This window comes from Chlorocebus sabaeus, chromosome 21 (genome assembly GCF_047675955.1).
Source record: "Chlorocebus sabaeus isolate Y175 chromosome 21, mChlSab1.0.hap1, whole genome shotgun sequence".
Taxonomy (NCBI): Eukaryota; Metazoa; Chordata; class Mammalia; order Primates; family Cercopithecidae; genus Chlorocebus; species Chlorocebus sabaeus.
Genome location: NC_132924.1, coordinates 72,218,945 through 72,240,307, shown reverse-complemented (window position 1 = coordinate 72,240,307; position 21,363 = coordinate 72,218,945). Strand labels below are relative to the sequence as shown.

At 34.4% G+C, this 21,363-nt stretch overlaps 1 protein-coding gene across 2 annotated transcripts in view; it reads right to left on the bottom strand.

The window, feature by feature from the left end:
• Positions 1-530: 530 nt before the first annotated feature.
• The window catches only part of SEMA3C (semaphorin 3C), a 179,182-nt gene continuing 158,349 nt past the window's right edge, over positions 531-21,363 (bottom strand). For both annotated transcript variants that reach the window (XM_007982361.3, XM_038004544.2), the window contains exons 14-18: positions 19,605-19,646; positions 16,304-16,461; positions 9,259-9,326; positions 6,947-7,077; positions 531-3,311 (exon numbers count right to left, since the gene is read on the bottom strand). In XM_007982361.3, coding sequence (XP_007980552.1) covers positions 2,898-3,311; positions 6,947-7,077; positions 9,259-9,326; positions 16,304-16,461; positions 19,605-19,646 — 813 coding nt within the window. In that variant the 3' untranslated portion in view covers positions 531-2,897. The remainder of the gene's footprint in view (positions 3,312-6,946; positions 7,078-9,258; positions 9,327-16,303; positions 16,462-19,604; positions 19,647-21,363) is intronic.

Genomic DNA, 21,363 nt, shown 5'->3' with positions numbered 1-21,363 from the left:
GATGCCTTCTAAATAAGGCAAAGTTAAGACATTTATTGAATACTTACCACGTAAAATGTTCTGTCCTAATGCTTTACTGGTATGAACTTGTATAGGAAAGGAAGGCAGAATTTTAAAACTTTCCCAGAATAAGACAGCGTGGATTCAAATGCAAGCAATCTGGCTCCAAAGACCGTGCATTCCTAAACTGTGTATTTTTTCCAACGTAGACACAACATACTCTGAATAAGTATCTATAGATGTGTATGGATGTACAATATTAGGGAGAAAACAAATATGTATTTGTTTGGAAGTATACACAGAAAATGGATGATATTGGAAGTCTTTTGGGTTGGGACTTGAATAAATGAGGGCTATTGGTACTGGGAGAGCTTTATATGTGCATCTTTCTGCAATTTAAATCTTGAAATAGATGTATTGCCTTCACAAAAATGGATAAAGGAATATTTAAAAATCATATGAATTCAGTAGATTGTATCATGCTAACAAGTAAGTTAATCCTACATTAAAAATAAAAGCTAGAAACATAATTGGGGAATTCAACATGTTTTATTTTGCCAGGCCAATGATTTCATCAATATCCAATTAAATTTTAGTGTGACAACTACATTTAGTTTGTTTTCTTACACAGATTGAACATTCACCATTATGACAGTCTCATCATGCTAAAATCTATTCACAAACTTACACTCTGGAAAAAAGTGTATTTCTAGAAAATTTTATGTACAATACAAATGAAAAAGATATTAAGTCACTGAATTGCCAAACTACAAAAAACAAAACCAATCAACTACCAGTAGTATACATTAACAACATTTTTGAAAAAAAATTTCTTTTACATTCAGCAGAGTTATGTTCATGAAGAATTTCTACATTTTTAAAAGTAATGAAAGTATACACAATTTAATAATTGTGAAAATATAAAGAATTAAATAGCACAAATATAGTATAAAACTAAACACCCTTACTGTCTATCAGTTTGGGCTTACGTGAAACAAAGGGAACTGTGACTCTAAAACAATTTTACTTTTAACTTTGGACATAGAATAGATTGGCCATAAACACAGAAGATGGTTTTGGCTTTACACTGACACATTTCTATGTGTCAATGTAGAGGAGAAAAGTTTAATTATACCTTTTAAGCAGGCAAACCATTATAATAAACTGCTTTAGAAATTACTTTAAAATTATACACATTTGGAACAACAGATTTTTTTGAAAATGAAGTTTGGTGTTATGTTATGCATTTTAAATATTTTTGCCATATTGAGGCCTCCTCATATATTATCATAATTTATGATAACTTAAATAGTGAATTATATTCTGATATTCTGACTAATAATCATATTCATTTTGACAATGACTTTAGTTTTTGAAGTTTTATACTGCAATACTTAAAAAGGCCATAATCTACTTTAATTACCTTCATCATAGATTATTAACTATAAATAAAATTTTTATACAAGATTTGGATTAGGTACATGGTACAATATCTGTCTTTACCTAGAAGCATGAAAATGTCTTACAAGGTAAATAAAAAAGCAAAAGTAGTGTTTTTTAAATATATATGAGAACATGATTAATTTTTTTCACATTTTTCCATCTAATTTGTATTCGGAGAAAATAATTTCAGTATGAAATTTTTCTAATAAAATTATTCAAACATACAATTGGGAGATAATAATTTTATTCATCACAAAACTTACTACACTTACACTTAGAGACCAGTGAACATAGTACCATTACCTTTTGAAAGAAAGAATGTCTCCTCATACTGTTTTCTTACTTTCTAGACATAACAAGCACCTTGCCATCACACCGAAAAGACCATAAAATATATAGTGTTGACTTAAAAATCAGTGTGATATCTGAGACTGGTTTTAATAAAAGGGAAAATTAATCATTGAATTTGAGTACTGAAGTTGAAAACTAGCCATATTTGTTATAAATTCCTCTTTAAAAATTAGTAGTTTCTACTTTGATTTTTCTTTTTGATGATTTCACCCCTTATTTAGAAGTCTAATACTTCAAAGTTGTTTCCTTCTTATATTTTTTAATTTGCCATACAGACTAGGAAATAAGAGAACAAACAGTAATAACTGAACAGTGCAAGATTATATTCTTTGAGTCTAAAATAAATTAAATAACTTCCAAAAAAAAGTAAGTGCTTTTGTTTGGAAGGTGATAACATAAGAATATAAGCCGAACTGCTTCACTGATATAACTCCCATCAAGTATCTTCATGGGGCAGGTTACTGATTTTTATCTTCCTGAATAAGGAAACAAAGGTCAACAACAGATACCAGTAACTGATTATTTCTACAATCTTAAAAAAAAAAAAAAAATTTCATTAGAACCATATAAACTCATCATTTTCTCTTTATGAATAACTCATGTTTTTACACAACTTTAAATGCCTTCTTCCTTTTATATTTCTTTTGATAGCTATTCTGTCATATGCATTTATGACTTTTACTACGTAAAAGCTGTGGATTTGGAACTTGTTTTCATATATAAAATCACTGACAATTAGAATTCTAAAGCCCCAAAGTAGGCAAGGAATACCACAGGGATATGGCCCTCATTCAATTGAGGGATGCAACAATTCTAGTTTTGTAGCTACCATATCGATTTTGAAGAAAAGGTGAATAAAGATATAAATAAAATCTGGGTTAAGTTAAATATTTATATGCACCATGAGGACCATGACATGTCTAGTGCTAGTCACTATCATACAAGAAAATGCATGCTCATTTCAGTTCATGTAAAACTCACTTTAGAAGTAATTACCTTTTTCAGTAATTCTCATTGGTAAAGCACAAGTTTCTTTGCTCAAAATTTGATCATTGAAGACAGAGCATTTGTTAATGGAAGCATAAGACCCACATAAGAAAATATTATGACTCTGGCAACTGATTCCTCCTGTTTCTACTTTTCCGGCTATTGATGAGGGCCTTTAACTTGCCATAGTCCCCTCTCATTTTCTGTGACTCGTCTCCCTGCTGATGTTGCTGCCGAGTGTCTTTGCAGTATTGGTTAATCATCTGCATTTCTGAGTGGCTGAATGCTCCCATGATGTCCTTCGGGTGGAAGGGTAAAGCCCTCACAGAGCTGGCCCAGGTCCATGGGGACCATTTGTCTGTCACAACGGCCACCATTTCTGAATCTAAAACTTTGAAGTTGATCTTGGCTATGGTCTGCTTGAAACTATTTTCTGTAGCAATGCAGTGATAAAGTCCTTGGTCAGAACCCTGAACAGAGCGGATCAGGAGTCCCTGTGAAGTGGCTATGATTCGTTCATTCAGCTTAACCTAAAAGAGAGACACATTAAAGTTACTGAAACTGAACATTACATTTCCTTAGATTATGACCAACATATACAGAACAGTGTCAACTTTCACAGATTTGGGAAAAAAGTATTGAGTACTACTTAGCATCTTTCTCAGTGGACACGAAATTTTGGTCAGTTCCATTGCCTTTTTTTAATTAAAAAAAAAAAAAAAAAACACAGGAGATCTTGTCACACTGTCACAGGGGTATTGAATCTAATAAAGAGAGGGTGAAGATATTATCCATATTGGCAAAAATAGCTTACAGTGCTTTTCCCTGGATAGAAGAAGTTTCTCCATATATAAGCACAAAATTGTGGTTGCCTTTGAAATTAGAATCACAGTCAATATATGTAAATGAAACTCACAGATACTTTAAAATATCTATTCCATCCTGGTGTTCCAGTCTTTTATATTTATAAAAAGTACTCACTAGTAAACACATGAAGCCACAATTAAAGGGTGAATTTTATCTTTTTGTTTCAATGAATGAATGTTCTTCTAAATAAAAAATACATAAGCAGAGGCAGAATTTTGAACATTATCAAGGGCCTTTTTCAATTATCCCCAAATAAACAATGTCTAAAAATTAGCTGGGATGTCATCATCTTTTAAGTCCTGTAAGTGGTTTTACTTTACAAGGAAAGGTAATAAAAAGCTATGAATTAATATTTAATTGCTCTATAGATTTTACTGGAAAAATGATTGTTTACTGGGTATCAGTAAATGCTTGAAACCTTCCTTACAGTTCCACCTGTAGTACTGCCAATGAATAGATAAAAACGTAAGTGTTAAGGGGTTCTTTGACATGTATACTCAAGAATACTCTTTCATTGAAGAAAAAAGAAATTTGACCAAAATCAAAATTAGATAATGCATGTTAAATGTTTTCCTAAATGATAAAGTTCTGTCCAAATGGACAAGATATGACTAATAATATCTGAATCAAAGATCAATTGGTTTGTGCACACACACACAAAAAACCCACAAAAAGGCAAGTATAGTATTAAAAGACAGATAATAGAACAGAACTAGAAAAGAGAGAGTCACTTGGAGGAAGAAAAAAATTTGACATTAATTAATTTTACTAAGTTTAAATGTCCCTCAAAAACAAATCATGTATAAATACATTCAGAAATTAAAGAAAAAAGAAATGTTTTCCTATTTGTGCAAAATTGGGAAAATATTTTGAGTCCAATATGGTAAATCCATTAAACATGTATATAATATTTGGCACAATTACATTTTAGGAATTTATCTAGAATATATACTGTCACATGTGTGCAGGTGTTTTTGGTAAGAGGAAAACAAGAAATTAACAAATAGATGGCTTTGAAAAAAAACACTTAAGGTATATTCACACGATGGAATATTATGCAGCCAGGAAATATGACATTGAATCACATGTACTGATATTCAAGCAGGGTCTGTGTGTGTGTGTGTGTGTGTGTGTGTGTGTGTAGGGGAGGAAAACTATGGAACATATTTGGAGAAATATATAAGTCTTGGGAACCTGACTCTGGGCAGTGGGAATAAGAACTGAGTAAGTAATATTCCATAAGTATTAGTATTATTCAATAAGTATTAGTATTATTCAATAGATATTAAAAGTGATAAGTATTGAAGTGGAGGAGGGCTTTCAGTTTTCACTTTATGCTACTTAGTATGAACTATCTGCCTTTGCTCTGTGAGCTTTTATCATTTGTCTTACTTAAAAAAATGATTAATGTTTACACAGTAATATGAGTGAGAAGCATATGTTTTCTTAAAATAGAAAGGATCACAATAAGTTTAATAAAATATTAATAGTTTAAGAATAAGTAAAATTGTGCTCTGCTTAAATTCTGAACAAAACAGACTTTCATACTTGTGTTAGAGCTAATGTTATTGCAATATTAAATTATTACATTCTTATGTTTTTGAGATTGGGAAAAAAAGTCAAATAGTAATATTTGAGTCTCCATATTCTTGAGCATTCTGAAATAGAACTTTGGAAATATTATTAGAGGGAATAAATCCTTAACATTCCATTTACATTTTACTATTAATTTATATGGCAGATATTCAAATATATATATATATTTTAAATCATAGATGTTATCTTCACTTATATATTATTCTATTGAACTTTTTACTGAAGAAAAGAAAATTACTTTTTAGTTGATCCTTGTTTCAGTATTACCCAATTCACATATATACCTATAGACTTTTTCTGGAAGGACTGTTCATATCCTTGTGTTCCTGCCCTGGCCTAACAGCTCACTTGTGTATAGTAATCATCATCACACATTATGACTTCTAATCCAGGTTACTCTGCAAGCTAATTATAAAAATCCATATCCATTCAAAATAGTTGAAAATTAATTTGACTGCAGAAATGTCAAGACTTCTTTGATAACAGATTTTATAGCAAAGAAAAGAGATCTCAATCATTTTCATTATTAAAATCTTTCTAAAAGTATTGTTAGCATGATAAGCTTTGGAAGAGTGATGGGACTCTGATGTCCATCTAGCTCATCTTTCCTCCAGATAATTCAGTTTCCTCCTGCAAGTAGTCATCTGCTTATGGTGTAATATTCCAGTAACGAGGGACACATAATTTCCTAAACAGTTCATAAGATATTTGGGTAGACAAGTCTGAGAGTCGGAAAGTATTTTGCATATGAAACCAACATTTATATCAGTAATGTTGATGCAGTATCTGTGTTCTACAGCTTAAGGCGGTACTCAGTCTACATACCCTTAATTAACTTAATATGTAGTAACCAAATTGCCCACAACAGAAGAATACACATAAATGCAGAAGGCTCCACTTCCCCCTTGGCTCCATCAGACTTTATGATGCACAAATGATGGTATGTTTTAGACCTCTGTAAGGCTTTAAATATACATATATATTTTTATCATCTCATTTGTCAGGACAATATGACATCAATATTACGAAATTCGTTATTTACAATATATCACCCTATGCCATTTTACAATGTCTCCCTTATTTCAAAAAACCCAGCTCTTTCCAATCCATGAAAAGTTTCCGTAAGCGTGTTTTTATTTGAAAATCTAAGGACTTTTTCCGTATCACTAAATAAAGGCAATGGTCTCATAAACAATGATTCCATATATTACCTAACCAAAGCACAAGAGTTATGAATAATAAAGCAATGGAAACAGATGACCACACAGCAGAAAAAACGCTCTTTGTCATGAAGGTTAGAGTTTAGTGTAATTTCTTGCTGAGGAAAATTAAACTTTTTTAAAAAAGCTCCCTTTTATCTTGTGAATCACACAAAGGTGCTGTTGTGTGAAAACTTGGCTTCCGGATTTACACACATCTTGTTTCTTTTAGGAATGTTTCCTCACATCAATACCACCGTCTTAGTGCCCAGGCTCTTGTTTCAATCACCATGTTACAGAGGTGAGCAGGCAGAGAGAATTTCTAATTAACCCATCAATTCTTAGGACAAAGGATTTTAAGGAAAGTGGCACTTGTCATCCCAAAGACATAAAAGATGATCATATGCCTTTCCTTTTTCCTTAGATCTGAGCCTCACTGAGGGACGTTGATTTAATGTTCTCTCCGAAGCCCTGATGGATTGCTGCTGTGCTGCTTGACTCACCTCTTTCCTCCTGTCTTTGTCTTTCTGTAACAGCCACTTGATAGATGCCTGCGGAGACTTGGGGGCACACTCCAGAAAAGTGGTGTTATTTTTTACTCCATACTGGACGATTTCAGCTGCATTTCTGTATGCTAGCAGGCAAAAATAAAAGGCGAGAAAGAAAAAACACAACTGAATTTAGAGCACATTCTCCTGAAAAAATGCTATATACATGTTTATTTTTATACAAAATTGTGAACAACTATGGCAGCCAGTAAAAAGCAGTGGTAATCATCTAACAAGCAAAGTAGGATACGTTGTTTACTTGTTTTGTTTATGTAAAGGGATGGAGAGACTGTGAATTAAGGTAATGTTGATAAAATCATGTTTATTCAAGAATTACTCTACACCAAGGATTGTTCTTAATATTACTTTGTTAACTTAATTATTACAATCCTCCTGCCACATTTTGTCAGCTTTTCACAGCTGATCAAACTGAGGCTGTGAGTTATGAAGAAATACACTTTAGTGAATGTGTCAGGCAATACCGAAGCCAGGTCTATCCCATTCCTAAAGTCCATACTCAGTGTCATATAGAGGAAACAGGTAAGCACTGGGAAAGGGCAGAAAGAAAGCTGTGGCCTTGGTGGAATGTAGTGATTGAGAATACTGTCTTCAGAATCAGTGGAACGTAGGGTTAAATCCTGACCTTACCACTACCGGCTGTGTCAACTTAGACAAGTTACTTGATGTCTCTGTGCTTTAGTTTTACTCATCTCTAAAACATGGATTATAGCATTTTTACATAGGGTTCTCAGTAAAAGTATTAAATTAGGCAAAACATTTAGTATTGCCATATGGTAGCTTAGACACGGACAGAATCCTCACTAATAAAGCAGGAATAGTAAGACTCTAGTATGATTTTTTTTAAGCATTGAGTGAAATAATCATTAAAAAACACTGAGCTCAGGTTCTGACACAAAGTCAGCATTAATACTTGTTTGATGTTACCTCCACTGCCATTATTCTTACCACTATGACAACTACTACTGATGGGAACTGATACACTTTTATAAAATTGCAAATGGAGAAATGGTAACTTGAATTTATTCCCTCAACTAGATGTATGGAACAAGTAAGCAAAATCTGTCTTAATTTGCTCTTTGCAGTTAGAATAGTAAAAAGAATGTCATTTTTTACTACAGGAAAGCACAGACTCAAAGGGATTAGAAATAGGAGTCTCACTATTAATTTTTGAAACAGCATATCTGTAGCACCTTGGTGAGCCACAAGGAAGGTCTGCTTGGAAATATTTTTATTTGGTGGGACTGAGGAAGGGAAAGTATTGTAACATGGTAACTCCATGTCAGAATGGGAAGGATGGAATTAGTTTAATTGAAGGACACAAGGCAGGATTGTCAACAGGCACTGTAGTACACCCATATTCATAGCAGGATTCTCACTATAGCCAAAAGATGGAAGTAAACCAAGTGTCCAGTGATGGATGAATTGATAAACAAAACGTGGCTTACCTACATACATATGTACATATATATGTATATATACACACACACACATTATAAATACGCACATGACAAAATATAATTCAGCCTTAAACATGAAGAAAATTGTGATATATGCTACAATATGAATGGACCTTGAAGACTTCAGGATTAAGTGAAATGAGTCAGTCACAAAAGGACAAATATTATATAATTCCGCCTATATGAGGTATCTAGAGTAGTTGAAGTCATAAGAAATTCGTAAAGAAGTAGAATGGTGGTTTCTGAGGGCTGGAGGGAAGAGGTAATGGTTAGGTGGCATTTAATAGGTCTAGTTTCAGTTGGGAAAGATGAAAAATATCCAGACGTGGCTGGCAGTACGTTGCACAACAATGTAAATATGCTTCATGCCATAGAACTGTAAACCTTAAAGTGGTTAAAATAGTAAATTTTATGTTATGTATATTTACTGCAGTAAAAAAAAAAAATGCTGTTCTAAAGGTTCTTCGCTGGTAAATCTCAAAATGGAAAATAGGTTTTCTTTAGAACGAAAATAGTAGCTAAGAAAATCTGTAATTACAATCTGTGTGAAAGATCTTCCAGCTAACACACTTGAAGTATATGTGTTCCGAGACATTTGTTTTTCATGATTCTCAGCATACATACAAAAAGCCTTTAAGTTTTAATTACCATATATAAATACACAGAATGTTATAATAAATATTTTTGAAAGTGAAACGTTTGAATCTATGACAATGTTTTCCCTTACTGAAATGTGACACGGAGCATTGCTACTGTGCACTGAGACTGGCCATTGCTCACTTTTAATACCTTTTAGATTAAATCCTCTGCATTGAGTCAGTGGGTTTCCATGTCTCACGTCTTGTCTTCGGCTCCTCCTGTAAGTGCAGAAATACGTAAAAGTGACTGAGAATTATCACTGCCAATTACACCACTCTTAAAATACTGTAATTTTAAACGTTGCATCCTTTTTATTGCTAAGCTTTCATAAAAATTTTTAAAAAGAGTTCTGATTGATGTAGTTATCTCACATTTCTTATACAATTCATCAATAATGGGGGGGAACTTATCTTTGCTTTTCAATCTGAATAAGTTTTTCCATCTACATTCAGGATGGAATGACTCTGAATCTCCTGTGGCATGCATATCCTGAGTAAATGCTACCTTCTCTAATTAATAGTGTAAATGTTTAGTTTAGAGAAATTCAGCCGAAATTTTCTAAATCTATAACCTCCAAAGTTTAAACTCACTAGCATTTTCCTTTTTATAATAGTTTGTCTTAAATAAACATACTTGTTTCTTACAAAAGTCAATGTTTTCTGTTCCTAGATATATTAAAACTTTTCTGAAACAAGCAATAAAGATAAAAATAGGGACATTTAATAAAAAGTTAATTTCATTTACTAGAATAAACATGTTGTCCCCAACTTTTTATTTTGAAAATTTCAAGTCTACAGAAAAGTAGAGATATGAGTAAAATGAATACTGGTATACCCAGATTCACAAATTGTTATATTTTGCCACATGAATTTCTTTCTCACATGTAAGTACATATCATGTATATACTATGGATCCACACCTATAAAAGCCTTTAGAAAGTAAGTTACAGACACAATAATGCTTCACCTGTAAGTGCTTTAGTATGTATTTTTCAACAAGTAATCTTTCAACATAACAATATAATTATCATCCTAAATATATTGATATTTAACAACATAATCTAATGCATATTCTATATTAAAATTTCTCTAGTTCCCAAAATCTCTTTTATGGATTTCTTTTAAGTTAACCAGCTTCCAATCAAGGTTCATCCTTTGCATTTAGTTGTTATGTATTGTTAGCTTAAAGCATTTCGACATTTTAGTTACATTAAGCCAGGTGCGGTGGCTCACGTCTGTAATCCCAGCACTTTAGGAGGCCAAGGCGGGCGGATCACGAGGTCAGAAGTTCAAGACCAGCCTGGCCAACATAGTGAAACCCTGTCTCTACTAAAAATACAAAAATTAGCCGGGCATGGTGGTGCATGCCTGTAGTCCCAGCTACTTGTGATGCTGAGGCAGGAGAATCGCCTGAACCCAGGAGGCAGAGGTTGTGGTGAGCCGAGATCATGCCACTGCACTCCAACCTGGGCCACAAGGTGAGACTCCATCTCAAAAAAAAAAAAATAGTTACATTGTTTGCAAACTCGTCATTATTTAAATAAAAGTTTTAAGTTGTATTAAATTATTTAATTTCGTGAGTTTCAGATGCACTAAGTACCTTACTTTCAGTGGTATTACATAGTCTAAGAAATCGAAGTGGAGCAACTGAAATCATCTGAGCAAGGCATCAAACATTGTTAAAAGTCAGAAGAAGGTGACTCTTCAAATATTGTGAATACCAGCCTAAATTGATTGCTTACTATCAATACGTGACTGAGCATATCACTTAATTGGGTTAAATGCTAAGTCTTTCTTAATACTTTTAAAGATAAATAAAAATATTTAGCAAGAACAGAAATACTAAAAGCACACAGTGGTTATTAAACTTACAAATAAAAATTAATCTCAAAGTCATTGATAGTGAAAAAAGCTCATTTTCTAGCTAAAGAAAACACTACTTCATGTACACAACAGACTTTATAAATCTACTTATGGTAGAATAGGTATAAAATTTTGTACCACTTAGGTATTCCTCTTCCAAAGTCCCGTGACCCTTACCAATTGTATATTTCTGTACACACACAAACACACAACAGTGAAAGTGTTAGTCACTTTTATCTCAGGAAATATGATTAATATGGCACTGTATTCTAGAATAGCTCCCATATCAAGTTTTTACTGCATAACATTTGCTATATTTTGAAGTCCAGCATTATTTTACTATAGTCAACTTCTAAGTATACATTATATGAGCATCATGAGAGCGTTTTCAGCCATCTAGCCAAGCAATATCATTCACAATGGCTAAATGTATTGTCCTGTGATCAACGCCATATAATGGTTTACTCATGTATACAAACTCTGAAGCTGGGTGATCTCAATTTACAATATCACATAGCTTCCAGACATTCGAATACAGAAAAAAACATTGTTATGGCTTGGTTTAAATCATGAGCTCAGCAAGGCAGCCATCTGAGCCTTTTTTATGTATAGATTCCCTCCACGGTACTCACGTAGCATCACAAAAACATGCTGGTAGGCAGAGTAGTATTGTATTGCATGTAGGATTTGGAATTTGGTTCAAGTTTCCCATGTTTCATACACAATGGTAAATTCTTTTCGATAAACAATAAAATCTTTTATAGAAAAGGTATTTATTTGAAAATTGATCTGATTATCTTGTCTTAAAAAGTTTCTAACTACTTGTCTGAATCCAGAACAAATAATGTTAGCGACTATACCGCAATATTTGATACAAAACCACAAATATTTAAGATACTTGAGAATGAAAATGGAAAAAAAATGCTTTTATTGTTTACTATAGTTGTTTTTTTTTTTTTTTTTTTGAGACAGAGTTTCGCTCTTATTGCCCAGGCAGGAGTGCAGTGGTGTAATCTCGGCTCACTGTAACCTCTGCCTCCTGGGTTCAAGTGACTCTCCTGCCTCAGCCTCCTGAGTAGTTGGGATTACAGGCATGAGCCACCATGCCCAGCTAATTTTGTATTTTTAGTAGAGACGGGGTTTCACCATGTTGGTCAGGCTGGTCTCCAACTCCTGACCTCAGGTAATCTGCCTGCCTTGGCCTCCCAAAGTGCTGGGATTACAGGTGTGGGCCACCATGCCTAGCATGTTTACTATAGTTTTTTTAAAAAGGGAGCCTATTGAGCCAATGATATTTAACAACTTCATTATGTCAAAATATGGATTCCACCAATTTCCAAGTATAACTATATTTCTCTATTTGTATACAAATAAAACAGTTTTTTGCTTTTTAGTTCTATGAAATCCTCAAAGTGATCTTTGTGTTTTGCTTAGAGAGTGGCATCAGCACAAAACTAGGTAAATTAACACTATTAAAGAAAATAAATGTGGAAAAATACTTCAAATCCATTACCTTCAAAGGAAAATCAAAAATTCATATGGGAATTTACAAAATAGTTAATTCATTCACCAATATGTTTTGCATTTACTATAAGTATATGCTTAACTAAGTTAGGACATAATTTGGAGAATGTAAATACTGTAGATATTTTTAGTGAAACTTCCAATATGCTAGTCAAAGATAAATATGGGTAGCCTCAGGCATATTTTGTACATATGTAGCATTTTCTGGCTTTTCAAGATAGGATTAAGGCACTGCTGGAGATAATCAAGATAGCGCCCCCCTCCCTTTTTTTTTTTTTTTTAGGCAGAGTCTCATTCTGTCTCCCAGGCTGGAGTGCAGTGACGTGATCTCAGCTCACTGCAATCTCCGCTCCCCAGGTTCAAATGATTCTCCTGCCTCAGCCTCCCAAGTATCTGGTATTATAGATGCCTGCCACCATGCCTGGGCTAATTTTTTTTTTTCTATTTTCAGTAGAGATGGGGTTTTGCCATGTTGGCTAGGCCGGTCTCGAACTCCTGACCTCAAGTGATCTGCCTGCCTTGGCTTTCCAAAGTGCTGGGATTATAGGCGTGAGCGACTGCACCCAGCCAAGACAACTCTTTAAATAGCTACTACTTTCCTTCTCAACCCATTATTCATGGTTTTATATCAGACATGATATTGTAAATGCAAAGAACTGCATGATAGACTCATTTCTTTATTAAAAAAGTATGATTAAAATTATAATCTGTGGTGGTAGAATGACAATGTAGAATCTATATTTAAGCACACATCTTAGAAAGGATACTTGGGGTTGTAATAGGTGGGAAAATATGCAAACAAATGAGGTAGCGCATATTGGGCAGCAACTTCTAAAATGGAAAAAAGTATCTCTAGTATGCAATGACAGTCTATATACAGTATGGAATTTTACTTGAGAAATATTATTTGTTACATAAAAATGCTTATTGGTCAAAACCAGTCTTTGCAGAGAAGGAGTACTGATGTCCACTTCCCTTACATTATATAATAACTGGTATACCTATACAACTATGGTAAAAGTCCACTTATAGTCCCCATATCCCTTTCTTCCTTGGAAAGTATAGTGCTTCAGCTTCCTTCAGCACTAAATCTGCTTAATAAATTGAAGATTATATTGCAGGTGCTAGAGAGGAAAATTTTCAGAGCATCTTACCAAGTAAACAGCATGGCCTTACAAAGAATTATGGTAATTTAACATATCGCTACTATCATATTTGGCAGTGAAAAACAAATATGGTTGAAAAATACCAACAGTGGCCACAAAAATCACTTCTTATGTGAGATTACATTTGAAATTTGCCTCCCTCACACTGTCTGTCTAGGTTGAGGCCTCCAGCCCCATATTAAGATGAAAGATCAGAGTAATGATGTCTAGAAATTCTAGATAGACATCGAAAGAAGTCAGGGACCTCCTCGCTAGCACCTAAATTAACATGGAGGAACACAGAGTCTTGGAATGCATCTACGAGACTCCTGTTTTGAAGAGTGGGAGTTCTCTTCCTATCTCATGCCATTAAGAATCTCAAATGATCCAGCCCAGGCCACTCCTTTCTACTCCAGATTCATATTTCTAACTGCCTACTCAATATCCCTGTGTGAACATCTTATTGATACCAGTAACGTAACATCCTCTTTCTCCCCACAAACCTGCTCCTTTCACAGTCTCTTCTTTCTCAGGAAGTGACATCCATATAAATCCTAATGTTCAGTTCTGAGAACTTGGATCATTTTTGACTCCTCTATTTCTCTAAACCTCCCACATCCAAATACATCAGCAGATTCTGTAAGCTCTGTCAAGCATCAGATTTTTTTTTTTTGCCACCTCTACCTTTATTATCCCTCTACAAGCCACCATTATAACTCACCTAGATGATGGCAGTAGCCTCCTGTCATGCAGCTTCTGCCACCCCTTCCCCTCTACCTCCAAACTCTTCCTACACCAGGTCTTCAAAGTAAGCCAAATCCAACCAGTGATCTCTTGAAACCAAAGCCAAACACTATCATTCACATGTTCAAAACTCCTCAGCTGTTTTCCATTTCACTTTAAATAAAAACTTTTCTATTACTTACAAAGTCTGACATTATGTGGCATTCTGACCTCATTTCTTCCTCTCATTCCTTTTTCTCATTACAGCGCAGCCTCATTAGCTTTAGAGCTGTTTCTTGAACAATCGTGGCATCCTCCAGTATTAGAGATTTTTGGTCCCTCTTCCTGGAAAGTTACTCTGCTCGATAATGTCTTGGTGCATTCCACATCAAGTCCTTGCTCACACAGTATATCTGCAGTAAGGCCCTTTTTGACACCCATTTAACTTCACAACTTCCTGCTTACCACATGTCGTACCTACTTTCTCTGCCCTTTTTAAATTCACAGATCGTTTATTATTTGATATACCAGGGGTTTTCCTTATTTATTTATTATCGATCTTTTCTCTTTAGAATGCATTATTCCTGAAGACAGAGGTTTTTGTCTTTTTTCCTGTTATATGCCTAGCTTCTAAAACAATGCCTGGAAAATATATTTCCAGTGAAAATATTTGTTGAACTAATGAATAAGAGGATCAGAATACTTTCAATACACAAAAGCACTAAGGTTGTTATAATCTGTTAAGGTCCCCAAAGGAAGGTAGAGAATAAAAGCCATAAAGCACCATCACCCCAGTGCTTTACTTGAAAGATCACTTGTGCTCATAGCTGCTACTATTTGCTCCCTCTGCTAACCCTAATTTTCAAAGGTTTTAGCCCTGTCACCATCATGACCCATGTCACTCACTGTATGACTGAAAATAGCTATGACCTTGTCTGACTCTGAATTCTGCATATTCCTTTTCAATTTCTCTACTCATGGTTCCTTCCAATTTGGTACAAGTTGATGCAGTTTCCCGCCTAGGTTTCCACTTGGATAAAAAGTACCCTGCCTCAGACTGCCTTTCTTTCTTAACCCAACCAGTAATCACGCAGTCACCACTCCAAGGATAAAGCGTGGTCATCAAGGTTCTGAAAGCAAATCTCAAGGTATCCATGCTGCAATAATACTCTTGTAGCTTGAACTGGAACCAGCATTATAAGATAATTATATTATATCGTTGTTTACATGATAAGTAATGTAGAGAAATCCTAGGAAGGTGGGTTTTAAGGATACACTAAAGCATATAAAATAAAAAAGACGGCCAGGAGCGGTGGCTCACGCATGTAATCCCAACACTTTGGGAGGCCGAGGCGGGTGGATCACAAGGTCAGGAATTCAAGGCCAGCCTGGCCAAGATGGTGAAACCCCATCTCTACTAAAAATACAAAAATTAGCTGGGCATGGTGGCGGGTGCCTGTAATCCCAGCTACTTGGGAGGCTGAGGCAGAGAATTATGAACCCGGGAGGCGGAGGTTGCAGTGAGACAAGATTGTGCCACTGCATTCCAGCCTTGGCGACAGAAATGAGACTCTGTCTCAAAAATAAACAAATAATAAATAAAATAAAAAAAGACATAAATTAGATGAAGCAAAAAATGAAAAAAGCTAAATGCTACTTGAAATATTTGATGGGTCCCAGAGGAGTAGGTGTTACAGAGGAGCTCTGAAGGGAGAAAGGACTCTTTCCAAAGTACTGTACTCTGGACTTGCCATATCTGTGAGAATCTCAAGTTATAATGCATTACCATTTTCTTCATTCAAATACTATGTGTGGTGCTAAACACAGCTTCTACTTTTAATGTTATTTCAAGAAACAGCGATAGAACTAATTCTAAAGATGTGAAACACTTCTGTATTGTCCGGTGTCATACATCTGGATGTTGAACTGTTTAGTGCTCACCGTTTCCCAGTTGGGTAGAATCTGGAGCAGGAATGGCCATCCCAGGCGCAATAAGGGTCCCGTGCCAGGCAGCAGTCAGCACAGGCTGTACCATAGATGTGGCAGCGATGCAGAGACACTTGGGAAACCCCTTCATTGGAACTCACATACAACTGTTGCTATTAAAGGAATGATGATGATTTATTTCAGATGTGGAAGTTAAGAGACGACTTTCAGCAGGAACACATTATAATATATGCTCACAAACCCTTGGATTCATTTTGGAACTGACTAAAAACGTGAAGCAAAGCACAGAAGGGTATAAAGCCAAAACAAATAGAATTTTCCTACGTTAATATGCCTATAACATTACCACTTTCCTGTTAAAAAAGAAAAGCTCAAAGCACCATATAGAATGGTAATGTGTTTTAGACATTGGGATTCATTGTTCTCTCAGATTTGAGCTAATATATTACAGATTTAAGTTATGATTTTTTTTTTCTTTGAATGCAGTGTCTTAGCAAAGCACAAGGAAGCATTCTTATTTTTTACGTGTGGCCACACATTACTTTGTAAATTTGAGAAAGTCTAGTTTAAAATAAAGGGCATTTTAAGTTTACAAGGAAAAAATGGTAAATAGTTAAGTATTGGATGAAATAAAAAAGAACATTTTGGTCACATGCCTTTGAAAGTAGCATGTTACTCATTAAAACTACTTAAAAATAATTATTTAGAATAATATCAGTGTTCATATTTATACATGTGTTAAAATTCTGCTTGATCCAGTGATCTTCATCATCCTAAAAATCTCATGAATGAAAATTTCATCCTCTTTCAGTTGTAGGATGTCTACTGCTTCTAATATAATGGTTTGATTCCTTTAGCTGGGCATAATATGGTTCTCAGGAGTTGAAGGAATGAGTCTCTTAATTGACACTCCTTACTTTCCAAAGGACTGATAGAACTCAAGTTAGCACAGAATCTGTAAGCTGAAACTTGAATAGACGTGGATGTATGGGTGTGTGTGTACTCCTCCATGTACACATATGTATACATGCACATACATATACATTTAAAGATTAAATCTCTGGAGATACCATGTGTCCACCAGGTCCTGAAGCTCTGGAACCAGACTTCCTAGATTCAAATCTCAGCTCAGCTACAAATTTGCTGTGTAACTTTTCTGAATCACAGCTTCCTCATTAGTAAAATTAGGATAACACAACACTTACCATATGGAGTTTTTGTAAGAAATAAATGTTGTAAGGGTTTCCTCCACATAAAATGCTTGGAATAGTTTCTGGCTCATAGCTTGCTCAATGAATGTTAATTAATGGTAAAAAGTACAGTAAAATATCAATTAAACTATCAATATATGTTTTTAATTCTAATCAGTTATTTGAATCACATCTCCCTCTATTACATCTAATAATTTTATTCACATCAATTGACTTTTCAGAAATTTTGCTGAAATTGACTGGTCTCCAGTTGAAACATTCGAACTACAAGAAAACAACTGCATGTTTTGACAATAACCATTTGTCCAGGAACATTTGAAATAAATGTTTACTGAATAAATTAGTAAGTAATACAGTAAATTTATCAGCTTCATTAAAATACTTTAAGGATACTAGTGTATTTGAGTGTAGGACACAGGTAGTTTCATTCTAGATAATATAATTTTTATTAGTCCTACTATTTTCTGTTATATGGAGTAAAAGAACAAATTTAAAAAATAAGAGAGCATAAAATGGATAATAAAATGAGAAACATTGAGAAAGTTAAATACACACAAGATGTCATTAACAATTCGTAGTCCTCTCGCACTGAAAAAATGATGCAGTATGCAGTTGTACACATGATTTCCAAAAAGTCAAATCATTATCCTTGCCTTGAATCTCACTGTTTTAATGAGACATTTTAAATTATCTACAATTTAAGATGTTGAAGACAGATGTAATATGTAACTACAGTTAAAACTTGCATACAGGATTACTGTGCCACACAAATGACTTTGTGTTCATTTTGAATCTTGCCCTGATACTTTCTCTTTCCATTAACTACTGTAAACAAAGGGCTTCCCTGCTGACTTCAAAGACAATTCTGACTTGAGATCCGCTCCCTAGGACATTAGACAAAATGACGAATGGCTTCTCGTTACTTGGGAAAATGTTTGTTATGCACCATACAAACATTTTTACAGATGAGATCGTTAGCTCCATTGTACCTTATTTATTTTCCCTAATAAAATTCAGTGATGTGAAAAGAATGTAAGACTGACCACAAAATACTACTTCATCTCTAACAAACCAAATATGGTGAAGAGCTCCAGAATTATGTAATCAGTTGTCCTAACACATAAAACCTTTATCGTGTATTCCAAAAAAAATAGGTCTCAGGCTTTTACACAGACAGCATTTACTGAGGACCCACTTTATTCTAGGTAATTTATATAAATTAACTTGTTTGTGAGAAAAGCATTACCTTACAAATGTAGAAACTTAGGTCAGTGAAGTTACCTGATTTGTTCGTACATTATGGTCAGATAGGGATGCAAATGCATGCCAAACCTATTTGGAAGCCTGCTTCATTCTGACTATATTACTCTGTACCTTAAAAAATTTTTTTTAAATAATACCTTTTGGGAATGGAGAGGTACATGGTTTGCTCATGCATATAATGGAATTGTACTTTTTATTTCCACAATCATTGTATATTTGCATGTGTAGGGACAGATCCGACAATTAATTTGAGGATTTCAATTACAGTCAAATATTTCTTTTTCAATTCCTGAACTCTTAGATTTGAGACTTTCCTTTTTTTTTTTTGTGACATGTTTAAATCCTAGGAAATAATATTTCCTTTAAAATAAGCATAAAAGAATGCACTGTGTATTTCAAATATGTGACAACAGCAGAAACTTAAGATAGGATTGATTACTCATTCCAAGCCTCTAACAATGTTGTGACGTTATAGAGTAGCCCAAACTTTATGCTAAATTCTTCTCAGAAAGATTATTTTTATTTTAGTTGGCTTCACACACCATAATATTTGAGAAAATCAGATATACAAAATGTTGGAACATCTTGCTGTATATATGTTCTGCTCTGACAAACTTTCATACAAAAATAAACCTATTCGGTCTTTCACTAATAACTAGTAAATTCTACATCAAAATTAAAGGTGACTTTGTGGTATACTTTAAGCGGTATTATTTATTTTGTTAATACGAGAACTAATTATTCAGAAGTTATAAAACATAATGTCTCATAATAACAAAATATTTTAATAAGCAAAGAGCATAAAATAGCTTAGTTTTTACCTTTTTAGATGAAATTTTCATTGTCGTTATAGGAGCATGATTCTAAAATATTAGAAAACAACATGTTAGCTGCTCAAATATTCCTTAAAAGGATTTTACATTCAGATTTTTTTCTATTAAATCTCAAGAAGAAATCATTTTCCTTTATATACACATCTACTTTAAAAGTACTTGTCATATACAGCACATTTGCATATACTTGTCTATAAAGTACACTTTCTCTTTGGAAACTAAGGATAGAGTTGTTACACCTAAACTAAAGTTTGAGACCAGCCTGGCTGACATGGTAAATCCCCATCTCTACTAAAAATACAAAAATTAGCCAGGCATGGTGGTGGGCACCTGTAATCCCAGCTACTCGGGAAGCTGAGGCAGGAGAATTGCTTGAACCTGGGAGTCGGGGGTTGCAGTGAGCTGAGATTGCACCATTGCACTCCAGCCTGGGCAACAAGAGCAAAACTCCGTCTCAAAAAAAAAAAAAAAAAAAAAAAAATGTAGTAAGTAAAACACATGTATCGATATAGGCACTAGAACAAAAAATGAAAATCCGAAAAGGACATTTTTGGAATATTCAATACAATGAATAATTCAGAATCGGATCCATGGACTCAGGTGGAGGAAGACATGGAATAGTACACCACACAAGCACTCTGCATAAGACACTATTGTTCACCTGCCAGTGCTGTTTTGGAAAGATAATATATTAGGCTGAACCATGCTAGTTAATACTCACTGTTGCAAACAAAAAAATTGTTAGAAAAGGTTCTCTTTTGATAAAATGCGAATGAATGAAAGAACCTAAGAATTTTCTGAAATAGTAATGTGCTTGCAAATTATTCATAACTTTACTTCTTAAAAATTATCCGTTACTTTTAATGATTAAAAATTAGGCTTCTGGCGGGGTGCAGTGGTTCATGCCTGTAATCCCAGCACTTTGGGAGGCTGAGGTGGGCGGATCACCTGAGGTCAGGAGTTCAAGACCAGCCTGGCCAAAATGGTGAAACCCTGTCTCTACTACAAAATTAACTGAGTGTGGTGGCACATGCCTGTAATCCTGTAATCCCAGTTACTCAGGAGGCTAAGGCAGGAGAATCGCTTGAACCCAGCAGGTGGAGGTTGCAGTGAGCCAAGATTGTGCCATGGCACTCCAGCCTGGGTAACAAGAGTGAAACCCATTTCAAAAAAAAAAAAAAAACCCAAATTAGACTTGTGGTAAAGTGATTAAGATCCATGAGCTTTACTTGAATAACTCAGGTGGGAACAAGCTCTCAAAATCAAGTGTACCCCAGTTATTTTTCTTTCTGGAGCTGCAGGTATTTGCCAACACTTTAAAAGGGAAAACAGTGGTATCTTTAATTCTCCATTGCAACAATTTTTGATCATCCCATATAAATACCTGCATGCACATGTGCGCACACACAGGCATATATACATATGCAAATGTTGCAACTTATAATCAGCTAGACAGCTACTAGTAGTTATACTTCCAATTCTAGTTAAGCTTAGGGAAACTAGACTTATTGTCAGAAAATGTGGAAGAGAGGAATAAAAGAAGAGATTATGGTCCTGCACTGTATAAAAACCAAGCTCCTGGTTTTTCAAAGTCACACTGAATTTTCTGCAGTACATCAGTGTGACATTTAGCTAAGAAAACTTTTCAATTTAAATGCATTATTTCCTCACATGCTCATCACAGTGTATCATACACACCCAATTATTTTTACCCCACCTCAGAAATGTGACACAAACACCATGCTGA